The sequence below is a fragment of the Rhinolophus sinicus genome, chromosome 2 (genome assembly GCF_057876585.1).
Source record: "Rhinolophus sinicus isolate RSI-liver-muscle chromosome 2, RSI-T2T, whole genome shotgun sequence".
Lineage (NCBI taxonomy): Eukaryota > Metazoa > Chordata > Mammalia > Chiroptera > Rhinolophidae > Rhinolophus > Rhinolophus sinicus.
The window spans coordinates 1,082,777-1,103,860 of NC_142502.1; the positions used below are offsets into that span (position 1 = coordinate 1,082,777).

Genomic DNA, 21,084 nt, shown 5'->3' on the forward strand with positions numbered 1-21,084 from the left:
CACTGCTTTTTTTTTTCTTTCCTCGAATATTACTCTTCAGCAAAGAGACAGAGAGAGGAGACCCTTTTGGAGGAGACCTGAAAGCTTAGATCATCTAGGCGAGATTACACCATCAAGGAGAGGAAGGCCAGAGCTCTAAGGAAATAAAGGTAACAAGACTCCCCATCAGAAAAAGTTTCTTAAAATAAAGAGATAAATTATTGCTCATTCTTGGGGGTCCGATGCCGGCAGCACCACAGCCACGGGAGTCTGGGAGCGGCCCTCACACGGGCACTTCGCGACAGAAGCACTCTGGACACGGACGGTCGGCTCTCAGGAAGCAGAGAAGCTCAGTGAGTCCGCCACACAACCCAGAAAGCGTGTCCTGTCCCAGACGTCAGAGTCTGACAGCGTCAGAGTAATTAGTGCCACTGAATGGCATATTCGAAAATAATTAAGAGGGTAAATTTTGTTGTATATATTTTCCCACAATAAATACATCATCTTCTGAGAACTGTAAATTGAACATTTTAATGCACAGTATTTCAAATCCAGTCAATAAGCTCTGAAATGCAATTCCAAGACAGAAAACCATCTGAACTAGGGCTGTCCCTCCTTTCCTCTCCCCTTCTCCCCATTAGGACAAAATCTCTGCTAACAAATCACCTCACACCCACGAAGCACCTTCCTGTCTCGGGACAGGACCCCTTCCTTGTACGCCCTGCCCTGTGCAGAGAGCTGAGCAGGACTGACATCTAACGGCTCGACTCTGACATCCGCTGATCAGCTTTCCTCCAGTGACTGGGGCTTCTTCCCAGCGGCTGGCTGTGTGGTGAGAGGCAACGTACCTGCTGGAGGATGAGGGGTCGGACACGGCGTGGACCATGTCAGTGGAGAGCGCATCCAGGACACTCGTCAGAAACTCATTCTTTTTGGCACCAGGGCAACCTGAAAAAACCAAACATGTTGTTTTTCTACTTCACAGTCCTCACAGGGAGTAACAGGTTTTCTCTGTAATGGGGAGAAATGTTGCTTTAATATTTGGAAATTAGTACGTCGGGGTGTCTTACTACGCATGAGCTCGTTTGAACACTCACAGAGGCACATGAATAGCTATATCTTGAGCCACACTTATTGTATTCTACCCCTGAGTTATTGCACGAGACTGAGATTCATGGGCATTGCCAGCTCACTGACCTTCAAGCGTCAGCCCCAGGGAGGCGTGTCATCCTCCCATATGACCTAGGAGGCACACAGTGCTTGGGGACATCCAGAAATGCCCCAAGGTCACAGTCCTGGAGGATGGCAGGCTGGAGGTCCATCCAGCTGAAGGTGTTTCCACAGGCAGAACGAGGCCAAAGAGTCACTGAGTTTGTACGAAGCTGAGCGCCCCACAGCAAACTGCGGCTACATGACACCACCGGGCCCACCTTTCCCCTCACTCACACCCACGTGCAAGTCCCTGGACTCCTGTCCCCCCTCCCCACCTGCCCCAGAGTGACCAGGTGCTTGTCTCATCTGGACTCTGGAGCAGAAGTAAGGGCATCCTGTGTGGATCACGTCACGTGCTGTTGTGACATGCTTAACCGGTTCAGGACACTGGTTTTCACAAGATGCTTCTTGGCACTTGACTTTCTTGTTATTATGAGTCAAGTACATGTCAGTTGCCTATAGCAGGAACCTACTTATGCCGGTTTCCACTTCATTAAATTCACACAGACACCAGTCCTCATGGGGGTGGCAGCTGAGTGTGAAAAGAGCCGAGTTACCTGCTTTGAAATATGGCTGAACAAGGAGGTTAGAATTGACGGTGGAAGCCATAACCACCGGGACAATGTTACTTTTCAAGAAAAAAGAATCTCACTAAGAATCCCCTCGAGAACAATAGAAGATTTGAGACTGCAGGTGTGTGGTGGTAACCAGGGTGCCTCGGGGACGTCCCGCGATGTCCCTCACTCCGGCCTGGAGAGGACGGAGGCCTCTGTGAGGACCAGGCAGTTCTGCAGTGTGTCTGGTCTCCAGCCGGACCAGGAAGGACCACGTGCCTAGGAACCTGCTGGCGGCAAGCACCAGGCGGCCGGCTGACCCAGGAGGACGTCCCCAGCCCAAAGGCAGGCGCCAAAGGCAGGTGTGTCCTGGGGGTGTACACAACCCCCACCAACGGCGCAGGGAACCAGCCAGGGCACAGCTGTTGCCTGTGAATTTCCACCCCCCCGTTGTCCTCAAGACACGGCCGGGCGGAAGCGGAGTCGGTGTCTGCAGAAAGGCGTCACGTGCCAAGTGGTCGGCAGCACTGAGCAGCTGCAGGAAAGGCAGGTGCTTGTGTGCGTGGTGAGGAGGACCCGTTTCCACGGGCCGGGACCTGGCTGCTTGTGTGCTGTTACGTGACCACAACCCCAAACGCGGCAGAGCAGCGTGTAATGAACGCTTCATTAGAAAATGACGTATCGTCACCATGGAACACAGGGCTGGCGGCATCGGAAGCTTCGAAAGCCTTGAAGCCAGAGGTTACATTACAGTGTGATTTACTTCCTAGCGAGAGGCAGCAAATAAGTCCACCTGCCACAGTATTGTTACCATGGTGTAGATCACAGACTGACGTGCACAGATCTTCCTGTGAAGGAGTTTATTTCTCGCAGGTGAGAGGCACTTGGGTCCAAAAAAGAATACTTCCCATTTTTATTTGCAAAGACTCTGGGCTGGGGTTGGATTCAGAGCTGAAGGTCAACTGGACTTCAGTGGAGGTGTTGAAAGGCGCCAGAGAAAGGAGCCTGACCTATGTCCATGTGTCTGTCTCCCCTGAGCTTACAGGACACAGTTCACCGTGCCCTCTGACAGGACCCTCCCCTGACAGGGATATGACGTTCCCACCACAGCCATCCTCGTCCAATGCCTGTCACTGCACAACAGGTGACTGTCGTTCAAAGCTATTTCTAAGGAAAAAAAGATGCGAAATGAGAAGACATCAGAAGGAATAATAGAGAACTCATTATTAAGAAGTCAAGTTTCATTGTATGAGAAATGACAGAAGTGCCAGGAAATCAGAACCATGAAAGGGACCGGGTTTCCAAATGCTCAAAAGGTGTCGTGGCTTGAGGTAAAAGGGAGCCCCCAATTCCCTGGGTTTGCACTGTGGGGTGCAGAGAAACCCAGCCTGTCCCCACGGTCGCTCCGTCAGGCAGGCCCCATCGCCAGAGGAAAGCAGGTGGCCCTGTCAAAGCGAGGACAGACCCAGTACAACAACTTCCTCACAAATCTGTGGCGAGAGAAAGCCCCAGCTGAGCCTGAAGACGCTCGCTCCACCCTGTTTATGTCCGAATCCAAGTGAAACACTTGCATCCTATCCCATTTCCCTGAAAACACTCGGCCACTGCTGACTGTCGAGAAGGGTCCGTGTGTGCGACAAACGAAGGGCGTTTTCCCTGGTTGGAGACTCTTCTGGTCCAGGAGGAAGGAAGTGAGGCATCATCCACTTAGTTGATCATTCATAGACACCAGGAATGAAATCTCTTTGGAACCCGTTATTACAGTTTAAAACCCAAAATCTAGCAGAGAAAAGAAAAGGAGACGACCAATGGTGGCCCACAGGGCTGCTGCTGCCAAAAGGCTGCGCACACAGAGGCGAGGCAGAGACACCCTTACACCACCTCTGCCCCCACGGGTCACAGGGTTTGCACTTCGGGCATGTTGACCTTTGCTGAACTGGGAACCCCCATTAAATCATGACACGGCCCCCAGTTAAAAAGTACTGTGATCTCACAGTTTTTTGTACCAGCCAAAATACCGGGGGTGCCAAAAAAGTGTATACAAGTGGACACTTTGGTCAACGTTGCTCAAGCAGTAGTTCACCACAATCAGAAGTGTCTGGACGCTGATGGGAACCACTCTGAGCACCTCTTGTAATTGCAGACGTCGCACGTGACTTGTATTCATCTTTCGTTATCGGTGTATTTTGAGTGTTACAAGTTTAATAGGTTTTTCCTTTCTTAGAATGTGCACACATTTTTTGGCCCCCTCTCCTCTGTATTTGGCTCTTCCTAAGTCACCGATTCTCGCTCATTAAACGTGGAGCTTAATTAACGTCCCCCAAGCACGATTCATCCTGAAACATCGTCTCCAGGCACATCCCTGTCCTGGGGTCTTCCGTGTCCCACCAGGTGCTCAGGTTTACAAGGCGGCTCGTGCACTTGGTGTGTGTGCGCTTCCTAACATGTACCCCTGTACCCCACCACACCCACACTGCCCCCCACGGCAATCTGGCAGGTCTGAGAATCAAGTCTGAGACCAGTAAGGAAGAGAAAGGCGGGAGGGGACAGAGGCCCCGGTCACACATCACTTAGTGGAGAAGTGAAGTCTGGGCTACACTTGGGAACTGGGAGGCACTGGGTGCAGAGGGCAGCGGACGGCTCCATGGGCTGTCTGCTGAGCTGCGGCCAGCCTGTAGCCACTGCAGGGCGCCACCATGCCGGGGCACAAGCAGGCCGGTTCTGCTCCGGTCCCGGCGTGTACACAGTGACGCACATGACTCAAAATCTCTTACTGATAAGACTGGCCGTGAAGAACAGAGAAAACCTTTCCAAACAGGCGGGAGGAAAGTCACACGCAAAGGCCCTGAGTTGAGGGGCCGCTTGGCATCCCTAAGAGGCATTTGGGACCAAACAAACGGAGAACAGAACAGAGCAGGAAAAACAGTGCAGGCACCAGGATCTCCCAAGCCTGTGGGGTCCCGTGGGCCACACAGGGGATCGTTTGTTTGTTCCTTTACCTGAAAGGACATCAGAAGCCCTTGGAAGATCTGCAGGAGTGACACAGTGTGATTCATGTTCTTCAGGTGTCACCGTGCCCCCTCTGTGGGTCTTAGACAGTGAGGGCCCAAGTGTCGTTTGGGGCCGTTGCCTGTGGTCCCGGGATCGGGTCACTGAGACCAAGATCAGGGAGGCGGTGGAGACCGTGAGATGCAGTTTCCAGAGAAATCGTGGAATGAGAGGGCGCAGTGGCCTGGACATGTGGTCTGGGGTTGAATCGGGCCTCTGGAGCACAGCGAGGACTCAGAGAGCGTCCCCAGCAGCACGTCGGCTAGGTGACAGTCCCCAGAGCCACGCCTGCAAGCTCACGCACACGTGCACCCACAGCCACAGAGAGAAGCAAAGGCTGACGGGTCCCACGTACTCCGATTCCTCCACGACACGTGTTCTCGTCACTCCAGTCGACGTGCACCTTCCTTCTGAATGTCTAACTTCATGTGCAATTTAAGCGTAAAAAATGATGATAAACAGAGATAGTGAGAAGGTTTCCTCAGGCACGTTTATGGTCAGATGCATAACGTAGCTGCAGCTGACACAGGTGCAGAAAGTGTGTCTCCATAAACCCCTCCAGCTGGGAACGGGGTCTGAGTGTCATCCCGAGACCCTGCGGCTGGAATCCAGGCCCCCACTGCAGAGGCGCACAGGACTTAGGGTTTCCGGAGGCTTCTGCGTGTACAGTTCCACATGTCCGCGGGGAGAGCACGAGTGAGGTTCATTCTCAAGTAAAGGCCACAACGACAAAGCGCAAACTTTCCAATCTTAAGGTGAAAACAAAGTCACTACTCTTGTGTATTAACCCCAGTTTTTCTATATTTACATATTTGTTTTCATATTCTATATTTTCTACGTGTTTTTCATCATTCTAAACAAACAAGTTCACAGGTTTGAGAAACACTGATACAAACCAGTGTTTGGAGAACAGTTGGCACCTAACAGAACCCGGAGATTCTACATGTTGCAGCTGTGGTCAGAGGACGCCCCGGCTTGGAGGGAAATTGTGTCGGCTCCCGGCCTTGGTTCCTGCCCAAGAAGCAGGACTGGGACTGGGACACCCTCAGCATCCCTCTGTGTGTGACAGACGTTCCAGAAATTCTTTGCCTTGGATTTTAACTTTCAGTTAGGTCACCCGAGCAGGGCATGGCCTAGGGATTTGTAGCAGCTGCTACGGTAACTGACTATTTCTCTCAGAGACAGGCGTTTGTGTTCCTGCCTGTCTTCCCACAGCACTCAGGGACGATGACAACACCATGTCTCTCAAACGTTCATACGAGGACGACTTGGTAACCGTGTGTTTGGTGGACAGCACCATCTTCACCCTCGAGGAGCTTCTGGGGGAGCTCGCTGGTGAGGGTGTGGAGGGTGTGGTGAGAGCGAAGTCCGTGAGGTCGGATGCCTCCACGTGCTGCCGGTCCTGAGCTTGGGGACTGTCACACTGCCAGCCGCGGAGCAGGAAGCATTTAGGGGCACGTGTCTATGTTTTCATGAGGCATTTGAGCAATCCATATTTTTGCCAGGTATTGGGATGGTCTCTGATCTCCTTTCAAGGCGTGTCTGACTCGCATGCTCCCCCCTCCCTGTCCTGCCGCTCGGTGGAGCAAAGCAGGGCTTTGCTTTGTGTTTTCTCCTCAGGACACGTGGGCACTGACAGCCCTTCAGAAGCCACTCTTACTCCAGTGCGACATGGAGCTGAGCTGTACAAGTGCTGCCCGCCCTCCCCTCTGACTCATGAAGAGAATGACGGAGCCGAGAAAGGGTAGAGAGAGTGTGGTCTCTACTCAAAGGTCAGGCCACTGAGAAGACGAGCCAGCGGGGGTCAGTGTCCAGCAAGAAAGGGCTCTGACCACACACACGCTCATGGGTCTGGTGTCATTTGGGACTCTGAGTCGTTTGTTTACAAGGAGCCTGTGTCCCTACACAAGCCCAGTGCGTGCGCCTCAGCTCCCGTCCTGCTTTTGGTTTTTTTGCTCACTGACCCGCCCACCACTAATGGACCCAGCAGCGTGGCCTCACATTTCTGAGGCTATTTCTGAAATTTCTCTTGAGACACAGCGACCTCCCTATAGGAGCTAAGCCAGTGGCTGTCACTATAGATACAGCCACCAATGACAAAGCTTTTGGGTCTGTGAAAACAATACTAGCGATAGCACCATGACAACTACAACCTCGCGATGGTAACAGCGCAGCCAGTGGTGTGAGCGTTTCCAGGGGAGAGCCCCTACCTGAGTGCCCGTCCATGTCACGTGACCCGATGCCCGAGGGACGACAGATGACACAGGCTCCTAGGGCGGCACAGACACAGACCTGGCCCGGGAAAGGGTGCCCTGGAGGGTGGAGCGAGCTGCCTGTGTTCCAGGAGCTCCGCGTGCAAACACCCACTGGGAGCAGTCCCTTGTCATGTCACAGCCCAGCGTCCTCGTGGTCCTGGGCTGGGGGAAGGAGCAAGCTGGTTGCTGTGGGTCTGGTGACAGCAGCAAGCACTCACCAACAACTGCCCAGAAGAAGTGGACTCTCCTTGCCCAGGGGCTCAGGCCGCTGCTTGTTCTAACAGATGTAATTTAGGGAGTGCTTGTCATTCAAATGGAGAAAGCTTTCTTCCCAAACTCCTAGCTCATTTCTTTTCACTTTGATAGTTTGCCTTAGGACGTTGCCTCTCTTCTGTCCTTTCTGAGGAATTTAAGGAAGCACATAAAGCTTAGCCACAGGACAGGCCACCTATATATTGTAAAACCACAGACCTGTAAAAACTCATTCATCGTTGTTGTAAAAAATAAGCTTCTCCTCTACAATGTGCTTGTAAATTAGGTTTACAGCACCTATGGCCCAGATTTCACTCAAGTGAAGTTACAGGTTACTAAACTCTTAGAATATTAAGAGTGAACAAGTGGTTTCTGGAGCGTCCCAGAATGCTCAGTGAAAGGTGACTTCTGTCACCTTCTTAACTGCTGATCAGCGTGAGTCACTGCTGTCACCACTGGGATGGGCCCAGCGTTGCTGTGGTGACAGCCCTGGAGCAGGTGCCCTCGGCCCAGCTGAGGTACCAGGCTTGCTGGCTCGCCGTCCCTCACTCCCTCATAACACACCTGCCCTGGAAAAGGTACACAGATGCCTCTGAGAGTGGGCAGCCAGCGGCGGCTGCAGCAACAAAAGTCCGCCCATTAGAGAAATCAGGAGGCAGGATATGCCTGATGATGACAATGACCCCTCAGCGAATCTCACCAAAACACGCGTCAGATCACCTGGGGTTCTAACTACACGGGCACATGCACACCTCACCAGTTCAGAGCCCCTGCCCGACGCAAACAAAGCAAAGCACAGTGCGGCAAATGCAAAGGCAAAAACCAACCCGGCCTCGGCCTCGGGTGGTGATGTGGAGAAAGCTGGCTCTGTGTTACATCTCGTAAGGAGAACGACCGAGGAGACAGCTGAGGCCCCCGCAGACGAAGGCGGTGCCCCCTCTAATTTCCGGGGATCCTGCCAGGCACCCAAGTAGCACAGGGGACTGGGGCATCTCTGCAATCTGTCATCATATGACTTGGGGGGCGGGGGCGATGGTGAAACAGAAATGAGGGACAGGAGGTGGAAGTGAGCCCACCTTTGAGAAAAATGCCGCCTGGGCCAGTTAACTGCCCGACAGACTCTACTCAGCTGAACAGAAAGCTGGACTTATTCTGGATATTCGCCAGAACATCTGCACCTTAAGAACAATTCCCAATTTTAATCAATTTTCAATGCAAAGGTAATGTAAACTTCAATGGGTAAATACAATAAGAAATATGTGTCTGAATGATTTTTGGATTGAAGGCAGTAATATACTTGCAGAATTTGGGCAACTCACAAAAGGTTGGGTCTGACAGAAGCATAAGGTCTGGCCACATTTTGGAAGCAACTCAAGCAACATGTTTTCATTTTTTTTTTTTTTTCTCTACATCTAGACATGCCACCCAGAGCCAAAAATGGCAGACTCGGTTGACAATTTGATGAATGAGATGAGAAGCTATGGCCGAATCCAAACAAAGAGCACTCTATACTGAGAATTTAAACGCTCTGAAACCTTTCTGGGTAATGAAACCAAGCCCTTAGAATCCTCGGGTCTGTTCTATTAATTTTTCTCCATCCATATTTGTAAGTGAACCAGGCCTTACACAAAGTAATGCATGTGAACAAAAGCACAAAGCAACCATTTTCCCCTTTAAAAACCTAAGTTCGTGTTTCTCTCATATCATTTCAAGTCTTTGCCAAAATTCTAAATTCTTGGAGTCACAAATAGAATGATTAGTAAGAAAACAAGACTGAGGACTTAAATCCATTCTTATGTTAGAGACCAGACAGTATTTCCAGACCCTACGCAGTCCCGGCCTCCACCTGCACACTCAGGGCCCCGCTCTCCGCACCGAAGGAGAGGGGGTGGGCAGGCGCACCCCAGGCTGCTTCCCGGTTGCCCCTCCTGACAGAAACTCGCCCTTCTCAGCAGCAGCATGCGCTTTCCCCCTCTGAGAACCCAGAGGTCCTCCAAGCCTGCTGCCCCCACCCCAGGACCCCCCACACGCAGCTCCTCCCAGGACCCCCCACAGCTGGGGCTCCCAACAGCAGCAGCAACAAAAGTAGAGCTAATTACAATAAACAAAGCTGCTTCAATGCCCCTGCCACAAGAAACACCAGGAAAAACATATTTACCTTCGGTCCAAATCAATGACACTCACTTTTTAAAGTTATGGTTCTAGCAAAATGGAGTTTGCTCAGTTTTGAAAGGTGATAAAGTGGGGTCTTGATAGTGAGGACCAAAGTCAAAAGAAGTCTGTGCAGGGGCAGCTGGTTAGCCCAGTGGTTAGAGCGTGGTGCTGACAACACCAAGCTTGCCGGTTTGATCCCCACATGGGCCACTGTGCGCTGTGCCCTCCTTAAAAACAAAAACAAAAACAAAAACAAAAACAAAAACAAAAACAAAAAAGTCTGTGCCCTGAGATGGTTGCTGGGTTTATCATGGCGATGGCTTCGTTACAAACATAAATGTCCAAACACTGTGGTGTACCCCTGAGACTAATGTAACGTTGCATGCTAGCTATATTTTAATAAAAATCTTTTTAAAAGAAAAAAGAAAGAAGTCGGTGTTTCTACGTTTTGTTTTTGCCATGCAATGCCTAACAATGTCATTCAAAGGCAGCAGCGTTTCTCCTGGGACTGAAGCTTGTGACGGCTGGAAGTGTGCACGTGGCCAGTCAGGTAGAGGGTCTTTGTCAGCGGGACCGGGTGGACCAGGCACACAGATGCTGAGCTGGAGAAACCCCATCCATTCTGGGCAGACACAGCCCGGCCCCGCTCAGTGTCCTTTGAAACTGCACAGGCAGCCCCTGCAGCCTCCAGCCCCCCGAAGACACGGGGGTACTTCTGGCAGTGTGAGGCGTGCAGAGGTTGGCTCTGCCCAGTTTTGATTAGGAGAAGCAGCTGTTACATGAAGGAGACTCTGCTGGTGTTTCACAATCATGCTCACGCTTAACTTAGAGACCAGATGGAGTCCACGGATGCTGAGTGAGGTCCCAAGCCTGGCAGAGGCAGACAGCTGACATGTTGTAAGCCAAATGCCTGTGTCCCACAGCTCAGCTGGTGTGGGCCCATTATGCTCTATGCAGCACGATGTGCTACAGAAATGCACACCATTCACTGCATGCGTCGCTGTTGTGCGAGACGCAGGCGACGGAGACGCCATCCATGAAACGTGCCTGCCCCACAACGTGGTGGGAACATCCCGCACGTCCGTGCTCTCGGTAACGCTACGACCCGTTTTCAGCCTGCGACGCGGACTGTAATCTCTGGGACAAACTCCTCCCCAAACACGTGGTCCCGTCCCATCCAGCCACCGAGGAGCACATGGCCCCCTGACGAGGAAGTTGTCTGGACTTTTGGTGGCCCTCACCCATTCCACCCTGATGTTTCATTCATACATTTGTCATTCTTTGTCAGACATGCCCCCACCCTCACCACATTAGCTCTAAAATCACCACGTGTTAGATGCTCCACGCCAACCTCTCATTGGAAAGACCAAGAAGTGAAAATCCACATTGGCTGCCCCCTCGCATCTAAGGAGACTGAATGGAGTGGCTTCAAGTCCCGGATGCAGGGACACTGTGAGGCACAGGGAGGTGGTGGCCGTTGTGCTGGCACGGGCGCGGGGTGTGTGTTTCTGAGGGCACGATACCCATAGCGATCAGACGGTGTCCTGTCTCGGCCTCCCGGGAGGGAGTTGCTGTGCCAGGCAGCGGGGCAGCAGGATCAAGTTTCCTGACTTGGAAACAAGTGACAAAGATGTGACTTGATGGTCATAGATTAGCAGCAGCCCTGACCTCTGTTACGTGGGTCTGTCCAGTGATTTGATGAGTATGTCATCCTTTGCATTGACCCCTTTATTCCCGAAACACCCACAGGGCTTCCTAGCTCTCGAACGACTGCCCACTGCACCCTTCAGCACATAAACTTGCCCAAAACAATTATGACATATGTGCTTGGCCATTTGTTACAGAACCGGCCTCAGCAACAGAACATGTGGCCGGCACATCTTATCAGGAAAAGGAAGGCATTTAGGTAAAGGCTGATCACAGCCTCTTAACATATTATATGCCTGACAGAAAAGCTTGTTTTTAAGACACAGGCTCAGGAATGAAAGAGTTATTCTCCAGGGCCCGAAGAGCTGCTGAGCTGTCACGATCCAGTGGGTGTTTCCCATCTACGCTGGGCTCCGGGAAGCTCGTCCTGAACTGAATCACTGACTTAACCATTGAGGCTCGACTCCCCGACACTGGGTGTCACTGCACAGGTCGCAGGCAGCTGTGTTGAAACTTGGGTGGGACAATTCCTGCTGACACAGCTGCTCTGAGAGCACAGCCATTTCTGTCACACGATGGGTGGGTCTTCATTCGTCTTCATCCGACACACAATAGGCTTTTCATGCCCACTGTTTCATTGCCAAATTCCATTTTATGTAAAACTGCTTTCAATTAGAAGGATATAAATTAATTAGGGAGGAAATGTTTATGTTTATTTTTATATACCTCCTGGAATGATTGGAAGTGAAATTCCTCTACACATCTGCCAAAAAAACTGTTAAACCAGTAAGCTTTCTATGGAGCAAGGTTTGTGCTCTCAGAACTACCTTTGGACAGAGGGACTTACAAGATAACTGCCTCCCAAAATAGGGTTGTTTTTAAAAAAACACACAAAACACTGATGAACACAAAGCCTTCGAAAGCAAACATGCTGACAGGGAGGGTAGACAGCCCCAGGGAGCGGGCCGGGGCCTCTGACTGCCGAGCCCTGCGGACGGGTGAAGCCTTCCTCCCCGCCTGCCCACTCCACCTGCCACACTGCACACACCTACTCTGCTCTGGGGGCTGGGCTAGCTCCACGCCTAGCGTGTGGTAACCCCAGGGCATTTGTAATTAAATCCTCTCCCGGTGCCTCTTTAATGTTCATCACTGAGGGCATGGACCACCTGGGAGGTAGGAAAATGCCCAAGACTTCCACTCACCACCAGTGCACCTGAGGAAAGAGGTGTAAGGTGGAAATGCCGGGAACTCCCGAAGATCTCACGGAGCAGTGGGGAGGGGTCGGCCCCCGCCCAGGTCATGCTCTCCAGTGGGTTACTTCTCCTCCGCTGATTCCTTCAGTTCAAGGTCCTGGAAGGAGGGGCCAGTGCCGCTGAGTTCTCCTCAAATGGGCATCCAAAACTCCGAAAGGAATGGACCCGAGTTGAATGTGATACAGTCTATTTTATAAAACCATGAGACTTGTGGAAGTGATGCTTAGAATTGGACTAAAAGCCACACCGAGTTTCTGAAGAGTGAAGAGGACAGTGCCTGAATGTGTGCTGTGCCCGGACTCAGCCAGAAGGCAGGACAGACGGCCGGAGGCCAGCACCTCCACTGTGGGAGGGCAGTGTGCGTGGTGTTTCGTACAGCCAGCCATCGCCGACCAAAACACTCAGGGAAGGCCACAGGCTCCGCTATCTCACCCCCTGTCTGGAGCGGACCGGCTTTGGGATTCAGCGAGGAACACAGGACGTGGGTAGGAATGACCGATCCCTTCCACACTTGGCTTCGGGGCTTGTGCTTCTAAAAACAATGGCACACATGTGAATTGCCACGGATAGAAAAGTTACTGATGTCTGACACAAACGTATTGTGAAAAATCTCTTCTCTGACTATCTGGCTAGAAATAGTTTCTGGAAATTCATCTAATTAGGAAGGGCTGGCTGTTGGTTTGGAACGTGAATATGGGGTGGCATTTCTCATATTTCTGACTTTAGTCACTAACTCAAGCAATTCAACCAATCATTAATCAACGAGGTGCCAAAACGCCTCCTGTCTTTAAAGACGTCAGATAAAGATGTTTTTAAGACTCTGGAATTACCATTCGGTTGCATATTTATAACACAACACGCCTGGAAACGCTGAATAAAAGGAATGGTATCCATTCGCGATTGTTACGACACACATGATCACTGCAACCCGGATTCCATGTCGGTAACGGCTTGACAGCAGCTCCACCTTCTGCGAGACTGTCATCCTTACCCAGCCAGGACAGACGCCTGAGCCAGGAGGCCGAGGTGCCAGGAGGACTGCAGGTAAGGGGCGGAATCCTGAAGCAAGCGTGACCAGTGGGCTTCTCACTTGGACCCACACCAGTGACGATCACTGGAGGGCCTGTGTTCCTTAGAAAAGCATAACAATGCGATGAAACGTGAAAACAAAACCAAAGAACCCACGTCAATGTCTGCCGTCCTTGGAGAGAAGACCTTCCCGTCCTTAAGTGTGTGAATTGCTGAGTTCTTCCTTCTGCTTTGCTGCCCAAGGTGTTCACCCCACTTGGAACATCTATTCTCGGCGCACTCCTGTCTTTCCCGTTCTTAATAAAATAGCTCAAAGCCTGTTTCCTCCGAGGACACTTGTTGCCCAGCGTTACATGAACCCTCTTCTCCCCTGAGTCCCCGAGGCCAACACAACCTTGTATCTGCTGGAGCCAAGCTGAGGCCAAATGCTCCACATTGGTCTCTCCTTGCTCTTTGCCTTGGTTTTGCTGGGACAGATTTCTGTTGACTTTAGGGAACCACAGCACGCTACGAATGTGTGGGTTGCTGCTGCCCTGCAAATCCTGGCAAGAAGGGGCCATCGTAGGAAACAGAGCCCTGGGCTGGAGACGGATGGGGCCCTGTGACCACCAAGCGCTGTAGTCAGGTTCCTGGCCCAGGGGATCCTGAGAAGCGAGGCCTCGCGCGGAACAGGCAGAAACTCATGAACATTCGCACAGAACAACTGTGCTTCTTCCCAAAGGGACCTCCGCCAGGGCACCCGCCCGCTTCAAGCGAGTCATTGGGCTTTGCGTGGGAGTATGAGCCGGGGGCCCAGCGAAGTCAGCTCCACACACACGCCACAGCTCTGCTTCAACAGGGCTTTAAAAATGTATCAAACTGCAGAACGGTGAACATGGGAACGCAGTGCCTTAAACACGTTCAAGGACATTAAAACATGAACACTGAGGCCCAGCTCGTGGGCCTAACGTGCCCCCCCTCTGCTGCACCCATGAGTCTGTCCACACATTCAGCGCCCCCTTAGACTATGTCTGTTTAACAAAAGGTCTGAGCAATGGGCTCCATCTCCTGAATGCATCTCGGGCCCCCCAGGGCTGTAGCACTAGGAGGGATGGTAAACAGAAAAACAATTCCTTCTTGTGGTAACTCAGGCCAAATGATTTATGTATCGTCATCTCAGCTCGATTAAAATTTCCCAGAGAACAAAACACTGATTTGATTAAATCCTCAGAAACCAGACCTCAACAGCTGAGTGTGGACGCTTCTCCATGGGATTTGCCCTGGGCCCTCACTGACCTTCACCCTGGGCCCTTGCTGACCTTCACCCTGGGCCCTTGCTGACCTTCACCCTAGACCCTTGCTGACATTCACCCTGGCCCTCGCTGACCTTCACCCTGGACCCTTGCTGACATTCACCCTGGCCCTCGCTGACCTTCACCCTGGGCCCTCGCTGACCTTCACCCTGGCCCCTCGCTGACCTTCACCCTGGGCCCTCGCTGACCTTCACCCTGGCCCCTCGCTGACCTTCACCCTGGGCCCTCGCTGACCTTCACCCTGGGCCCTCGCTGATGGCCCTGCTTCCTACCCACCACACACGCCTCTGCGCCCAAGGTCAGGAAACCATGCCCTCCACCCAGAACGGCCTCTCTGAAGCAAACGCTCGGATAAACTCATTCTCCAACAGGAGCTCCCCTACGAAGAGCCACGAGAGCAACCCACTCAGTACTCTCCTTGTAGCCCAGACATCTGTCAGTGAAGCCTCTGGAAGCCCAACTGGATAAACAAACAAGAGTGAAGAAGGGAGGATTCATGGAAAGGAATCCCGTACAAGTGCAAGTGTGATTTATATTGGACACACACTGCTAGTTTCACATTTTCAGACTCAGACGCGTTCTCTAAATCACACACTCAACTTATTAATATTGAAACTGTGTTTATTATCTCCTACAGATTTTCCATTGGTCTGCCCCGCAGACTCTTTTAAACAGACTGTCACAAAGTGTTACTGACATGGAGAAACAGAAATCCAGTTTCATTTTGGAATGAAATGCTTTCACTCAATGCTTCAGGGTTTGTTTATATTTTTTCAGGTTACATTAATTTAAGGCAGAAATCTTTTCTACCATCCAATATTTGTATTTGGGAGGCAGCCACACAATGGTGAACGTTTCTCCCCAGAGGGTAACTGGATTTTATTGTTTTGTTTCCAAGAACTTTTGTAAGGTCTTCCTCTCCTCAATATAATGGTGACGCAGCCTCAACAGGCCCCGGGCATGGTCACCTCGTGGCCAGTGACACACACCCTCAGGGCTGACGAATGACAATGGTCTCCACACACAGTGCGGCCCTCAGACTAGAACCACAGGCTGTACAGAGCTGGGGGCTGTCACCAAGCAAGGCAGGACCAAGCCACCAACCAACTCAGTGGGAGAAATAAAATTGAATTCCTCGTGTGGGTGTGATCACATCACTGGGTTCTATGCCTTTCAGTTGTTTGGCCACTAAAAACACACATTTTCCTTCTCAATATTCTGCCCACAAATTGTAACACAACCAACTACCTCTGGGCGGAAACGAACTTTCCTGTGACTGCACTGTAATCTCAGCCTGTGCTCTTCACACCTTCGCTCTTAAAATGCGTAAAGCCAGCAGATAATGGTTGCAGCTCTTTCAGGGACAGTGCAGATGAAAGGCGTTTTGTGATTTTAAGTATTGTGTGTGGGATTTGCTCTCTCAACTCCAGGGAGGTGTGAAGCTGTTTGCTCAAGTACACACACTGTGTCACAATAAAATGAAATTTAAAATAAATAAGAAGAAAAACAACATAGAGAAAGGATACAGGTGAAGAGGACGGGCAGAAAGAGGGTGGTGTGTAAAATGCCCACGTGGTGAAGCTGGGGCCACGTTTCTACTTCTGCAGCCAACAGAAGGAAAGGGATCAAAAGCAAAAGCACAACGTGAATTGAACAACGCGGAGGTAAAGCACACGTCCTGACACTCAGACAAGAGAGAAGCCTCCATGTGGCTCTAACGCATCAGCCAGGACCTGAGGCTGACAAGACACCAACCCCAACAAACACACAACCTTCCGAGGGCTGTCCTTACATGGAGCCTGCGTCCAAAGCCCACCGTGCCCCAGACTCACGAAAATCAGTCTTAGTACAGGAGGAATGGCTGGTCTGTGTATTTACCTGCTGTCAGCTCAGAGTTAACATGCAGGAAGATCATGTCTTTCATGCAAATTTTCTGTTTTTCTCAGATTTTGATAAATACCGAGGACCCCCTGACACTGGGGTCTGGGTGCCTCTCTTCTCTGAAGTTGGCTTGGTGAGGATGTGCCTGCCCTGAGGATCCGTCAGTTCGCAGGTGTAACAGTAGCACACACTGGGTAGAAGAATGTCCCTTTCTCACAGACGTGGCGGCCAAGGGTCTTCTCGGGGAGAGACCTGCGGTCCACTCGAGCACAGAGAAATGGGAAACTGAGGTGCTCAGTCTCCGCACCCTTGTCTCCAGCCTAACAGAATTTTAAGCAGGTGTGTCACATGTCTCCAGTCCCAGTGGAGACAACGTCCTGGTCAACCCACCAAGATAAAGAGGTTTATGCCACGGGAACAGAACGAGTTACGTTGCGATGTAAGATTGCTAAGTGCACACCAGTAAACGGTAAGTTTTAGTTTTGGAATGATTGACATATAGCTCTCTTTTGGGGTGATAATTAGTGGCCCCAAATGCTGAAGATGGCAGTAGAATGTTATTGTCCACACAGATGCAATCTGTGTGGCCACAGGCATGTTTGTGGAGATGCTATGGGCAAATGTTCCTATTAACTTTGTCTACTCTGAGCCTTTAATAGGACGGATATAAAAATGCAGCTGGACCCCAGACTTCTCTGGGCGACCTCAGGTAATCTGAGCTCTGCCTGCAGAAACCCTGCACACATGGCCGATTACTTCTACACAGGAAGAAATGCAGAGGCAAGCGCAGGAACTCACGTTATCCTGGCCCCGGTTACACGCCCCAAGCCGCAGTGCCGCCTCGGCACACGTGGGGCTGAGATGGTGACTCTACACAAGCCGTGAGCTCCTTCCCTGGACCAGCACCTGAGGAGAACCATGTCCGCTGCATTCAGACCTGTCCCTCTAACCGGTGTGAGCAGCTCGCCCGTCCAGTGCGACAGGACTTGCCCCTGCCGAGCATGTGCTCTCACCTGCAGGGCCGTTTGAAGGATCTCTCCCATTGCCCAAGTCCCAGGTTGTTGACTTCCTGTTTTTTCAGAGGGCAGCGCCTGCCCTAAGAACAACCGCAGAACACGGAGGCCAGCTCTGTCTTCCCACCAGTGTCCGAGGAGGGTGCAGGCCGTCAGTGTCCACACAGACCTCACTGCCCTCAGCGCTGAGAAAGCCCCAAGCTCTTGTTTCCTCCAGGCCAAACGCAGCCGTCCTGATGGAGTGGAATGGGCAGGGGGGCTCGGTGTGCGCTGAGTACGGGCTATCCTTTGCCGCAGGGCCCAGTGGACAGGGGGACTCGGCTCTCAGGCCTGCCTTCACCATGTGTACACCGTCCCAGAGTCCAAAAGAGAACGTGACCTTCCAGGAGTTGGGCACAGAACCCACCAGCAAGCGGATGGCTAGTAACTGCTTCCTGGATGTCTGAGCCTCTGCTACTTATTTTTAAGAAGTGAAGAAGAAAGAGTGTGAAAATCTAAAACCGCCAAAACCAAATGCTGAGAGGAAAAGATACTGAAAGGCTAAGAACAGTGGGGTGAGGTGAGGCTGACTGTCAGTCCTCGTCCCCAGACCGGCTGTGTGGCCTTGTGCATGTCATCGACACTCTCAGATTCCTCAACCGGAACCCTGGGCGTTCTTCTGTGGCCAGGAAGCCCCGCGTGTATCACTACATCTAGGAACCAATCTTAGGCAGGCACCCCTGGGAAGAAAAGTGGGGGCGCCCTCACAGACCTGAAGGACCGTGGAGAGGCAGAGAGGGATTAAGTCATACGCGTTAACTTGGGTGGTGGGGCGTGTGAGTGTGAGTGTGAGTGTGAGTGTGAGTGTGAGTGTGAGTGCATTCCACGACACCGACAACACTTCATGACAACATGTGTCTGGTTCCTTTAACAATAAATCACAGAAGACAGCCCACTTTGTAACGAGTGCCGCGCTATGAAGCACTGTTCTGGAAGGATTCACGTTCATAGCTGTGTGTTCATATGCAAGTCTGACTGGCTCCCACGTGATGTAGGGCGCGTGCAACACCAGCTACGTTATCCAGTGGTGACATCAAATTACATGACTGGGGCTATTTAATATCAACGTACTCGTCTCTAAAACACAGATCTCACGACAGTGCTCATGGGGTTGCTGTGAAGATTGGATGAGTTAATATGTGCCAAGCTTCTAGAGTGACACCAGCCAGTGGCTTGGTGACATGCACAAGGACATCCACTGCCACTTGTCTTGGGCACCTCTGACCCACCAGCCACAGCCCAGTCAGCGAATTTTAACCAAATCCTCCTTACCCACTTTTCAGACAGAATTCCTACAGGACACAGTGCAAATCCCTTCCGGACCTCGAGCCTGGGTTCCTCGGGTTAGAGCAGCACACAGACCTCATAGGCATCGTCCACTGAAAGCACGGCTATGCGGTGGACGGTGGAGCCACAGCCAATTGAAAAGGCCATTCCATCCATATTTGTTTACTGAAAATAGAGCTAAGTGACTGTGCAGACAAATGAGTCATGAAAGTGAAAGCCGTCCCTATACAGAGGCTTCCGAACAAGATGGTTCTGCCCACGATGGCCGAGGCTGACGCAGGCAGCCCCGTGTCACACCTGGACCGGGCGCACCTGCTCTCTGCAGCGGGTCTTGTCCTCAGGTGCAGGGGTGTTGCCAAGAGACTCGGAGTGAATGCCTGTCCCGTCCTCGCCTTTCCCTGCTGTGGACAACACACACCGGGGCACAAACGGGACCTAACTGGCTGTGACACACTGTGTCTCCGCTAAGCCTTTGTGAAGGATGCTGTCTGTGGAGGTGCTGGCATGAGAAACAGCATCACTCCATGGAAGGGCTTTGAATGAATGGCGGGGAGCCAGGGGCTGCGCAGCAGCTGCGGCCTGACACCTAGCCAGCTCCCGGACACAGTGGCCTTCTTCACGTCCACTGAGTCGGGTGTCAGGGGGCCCCCAACGTCATGCAGGAGTGAGCTCTAGGGCTGGTGCGTGCTGGGAAAATAGGACGTGCAAGAACTGGTTCACTAACAGCAAAGAGCGACGTCAACAAATGACACATGAGGACTGGAAAATGGCGGGGGTTACAGGGCACGGGGTCTGCACAGGTGTCTTTCTGTTACCCATTTGGTTCCTTCCACTGCTTAAAAGAGATTTGTCTGTCAGAGAAAAGACAGACAAAACTCCTACCCTGTTGCACTTGAATAGACACTTTTGCCCTGTACAGGTAACAGGTGGGTTATTATTTAACAATCTGAAGGGTTAACTAAAACACTGACTCAGCCACACGTTTTGGAGCCCATCACAAGGTGCTCCAGAAAGCGCTGCTCCGTGGCAGACAATGCATATTTCTCAGGAGATGAAAACAATCAGAAATCTAATACTTCGTGAATTGAAGGGCTGGCTATCTGATGACAATGCCATTCGACATCAGTCGCTCCGATTCTGAGATGTCTGACTTGGAACACAGAGACCTGCCTCTGAGTCCCCCTGGAAAGCAGGGCATTGTACATGTGAAACAAGTTCCTTAATCTAGTGAGTAAAAGCACAGAGGAGAGATGGATACGTGGGATGAGAGCTCAAAACTCTGAAACTGCTCTGCTGGAAACGACTCGACCAATATACCTCAGGAATTTCTGAAACAGCATTAACAACCTAAGAACAGTTGACGCGGCCCCTTCTGTCATAGGGGAAAACCACTGATTCTTCTGAAAAACTGTTCTTGATTTGACAAGTCGAATGAGAGCTAAGAAAAAAACTGAAATTGTTCTGCCAGGGATATCATTCTAGAAGTTTCCATGGCCTCCTGTTATCCATTATAAACCAGGTTTTGCAAAGTTTCCTACCATCCTTGGTCATCAGGGTGTGTCCAAGTGGCCTGACACACAGCTTATGTGTTGAGGTCTCACTTTGTCCATTTAACGTCTTAAAGAATGAAGAATATAAACTCCATTTCTACAATCAGCTGTGCCATTTTATTAGTCCTGCCTCCTGCATGGGATAAGTAGATTTCACCTGTCTCATTCCCTTGGAATTTCTGCTGGAGAAGTGACTTTTCACTCTCCCTCCGCAGCACTGCTCAGTGTCGGCTACTAACCGATGCCCACAGAGTCCTAACTCAGCGCTATCTGGGCCACGGGAAACAGCCCTGACATTGGCACATAACCTGGGAAAAAGCGTTTAAGGATGATGCCACGCCATGTTCAGACCTAGAGGGAAAGTATTCTTGCGCACCGGTCTCCATTTCCCTGAGTTTTCTAATGGCTTATAATGTTGCTTTCGTATTCAGCAGCATGGGTCCTGGGGTTCTAAAACTGCAATCATTGCCCCCCAATATAGGAGCTGGGGTCCCACAAAGCTCTGCCCCCCAAGGCATCCGGCTTGGGCCACCTGCACAATGGGCACGTGATACACACCTACTGCCAAGTTAAAATGAAGGGGATTCTTCCTTGTAAAGGAAGCTAAGATGGAGAAGCGCAGGGCAGTGCTGGCATGCT

General features: G+C 51.4%; 1 protein-coding gene across 3 annotated transcripts in view; it reads right to left on the reverse strand.

Moving 5' to 3' along the window:
- The window catches only part of SMOC2 (SPARC related modular calcium binding 2), a 164,039-nt gene that overhangs the window by 10,188 nt on the left and 132,767 nt on the right, over positions 1-21,084 (reverse strand). For all 3 annotated transcript variants that reach the window (XM_074333859.2, XM_074333858.2, XM_088794949.1), the window contains one exon: positions 828-927. In XM_074333859.2, coding sequence (XP_074189960.1) covers positions 828-927 — 100 coding nt within the window. The remainder of the gene's footprint in view (positions 1-827; positions 928-21,084) is intronic.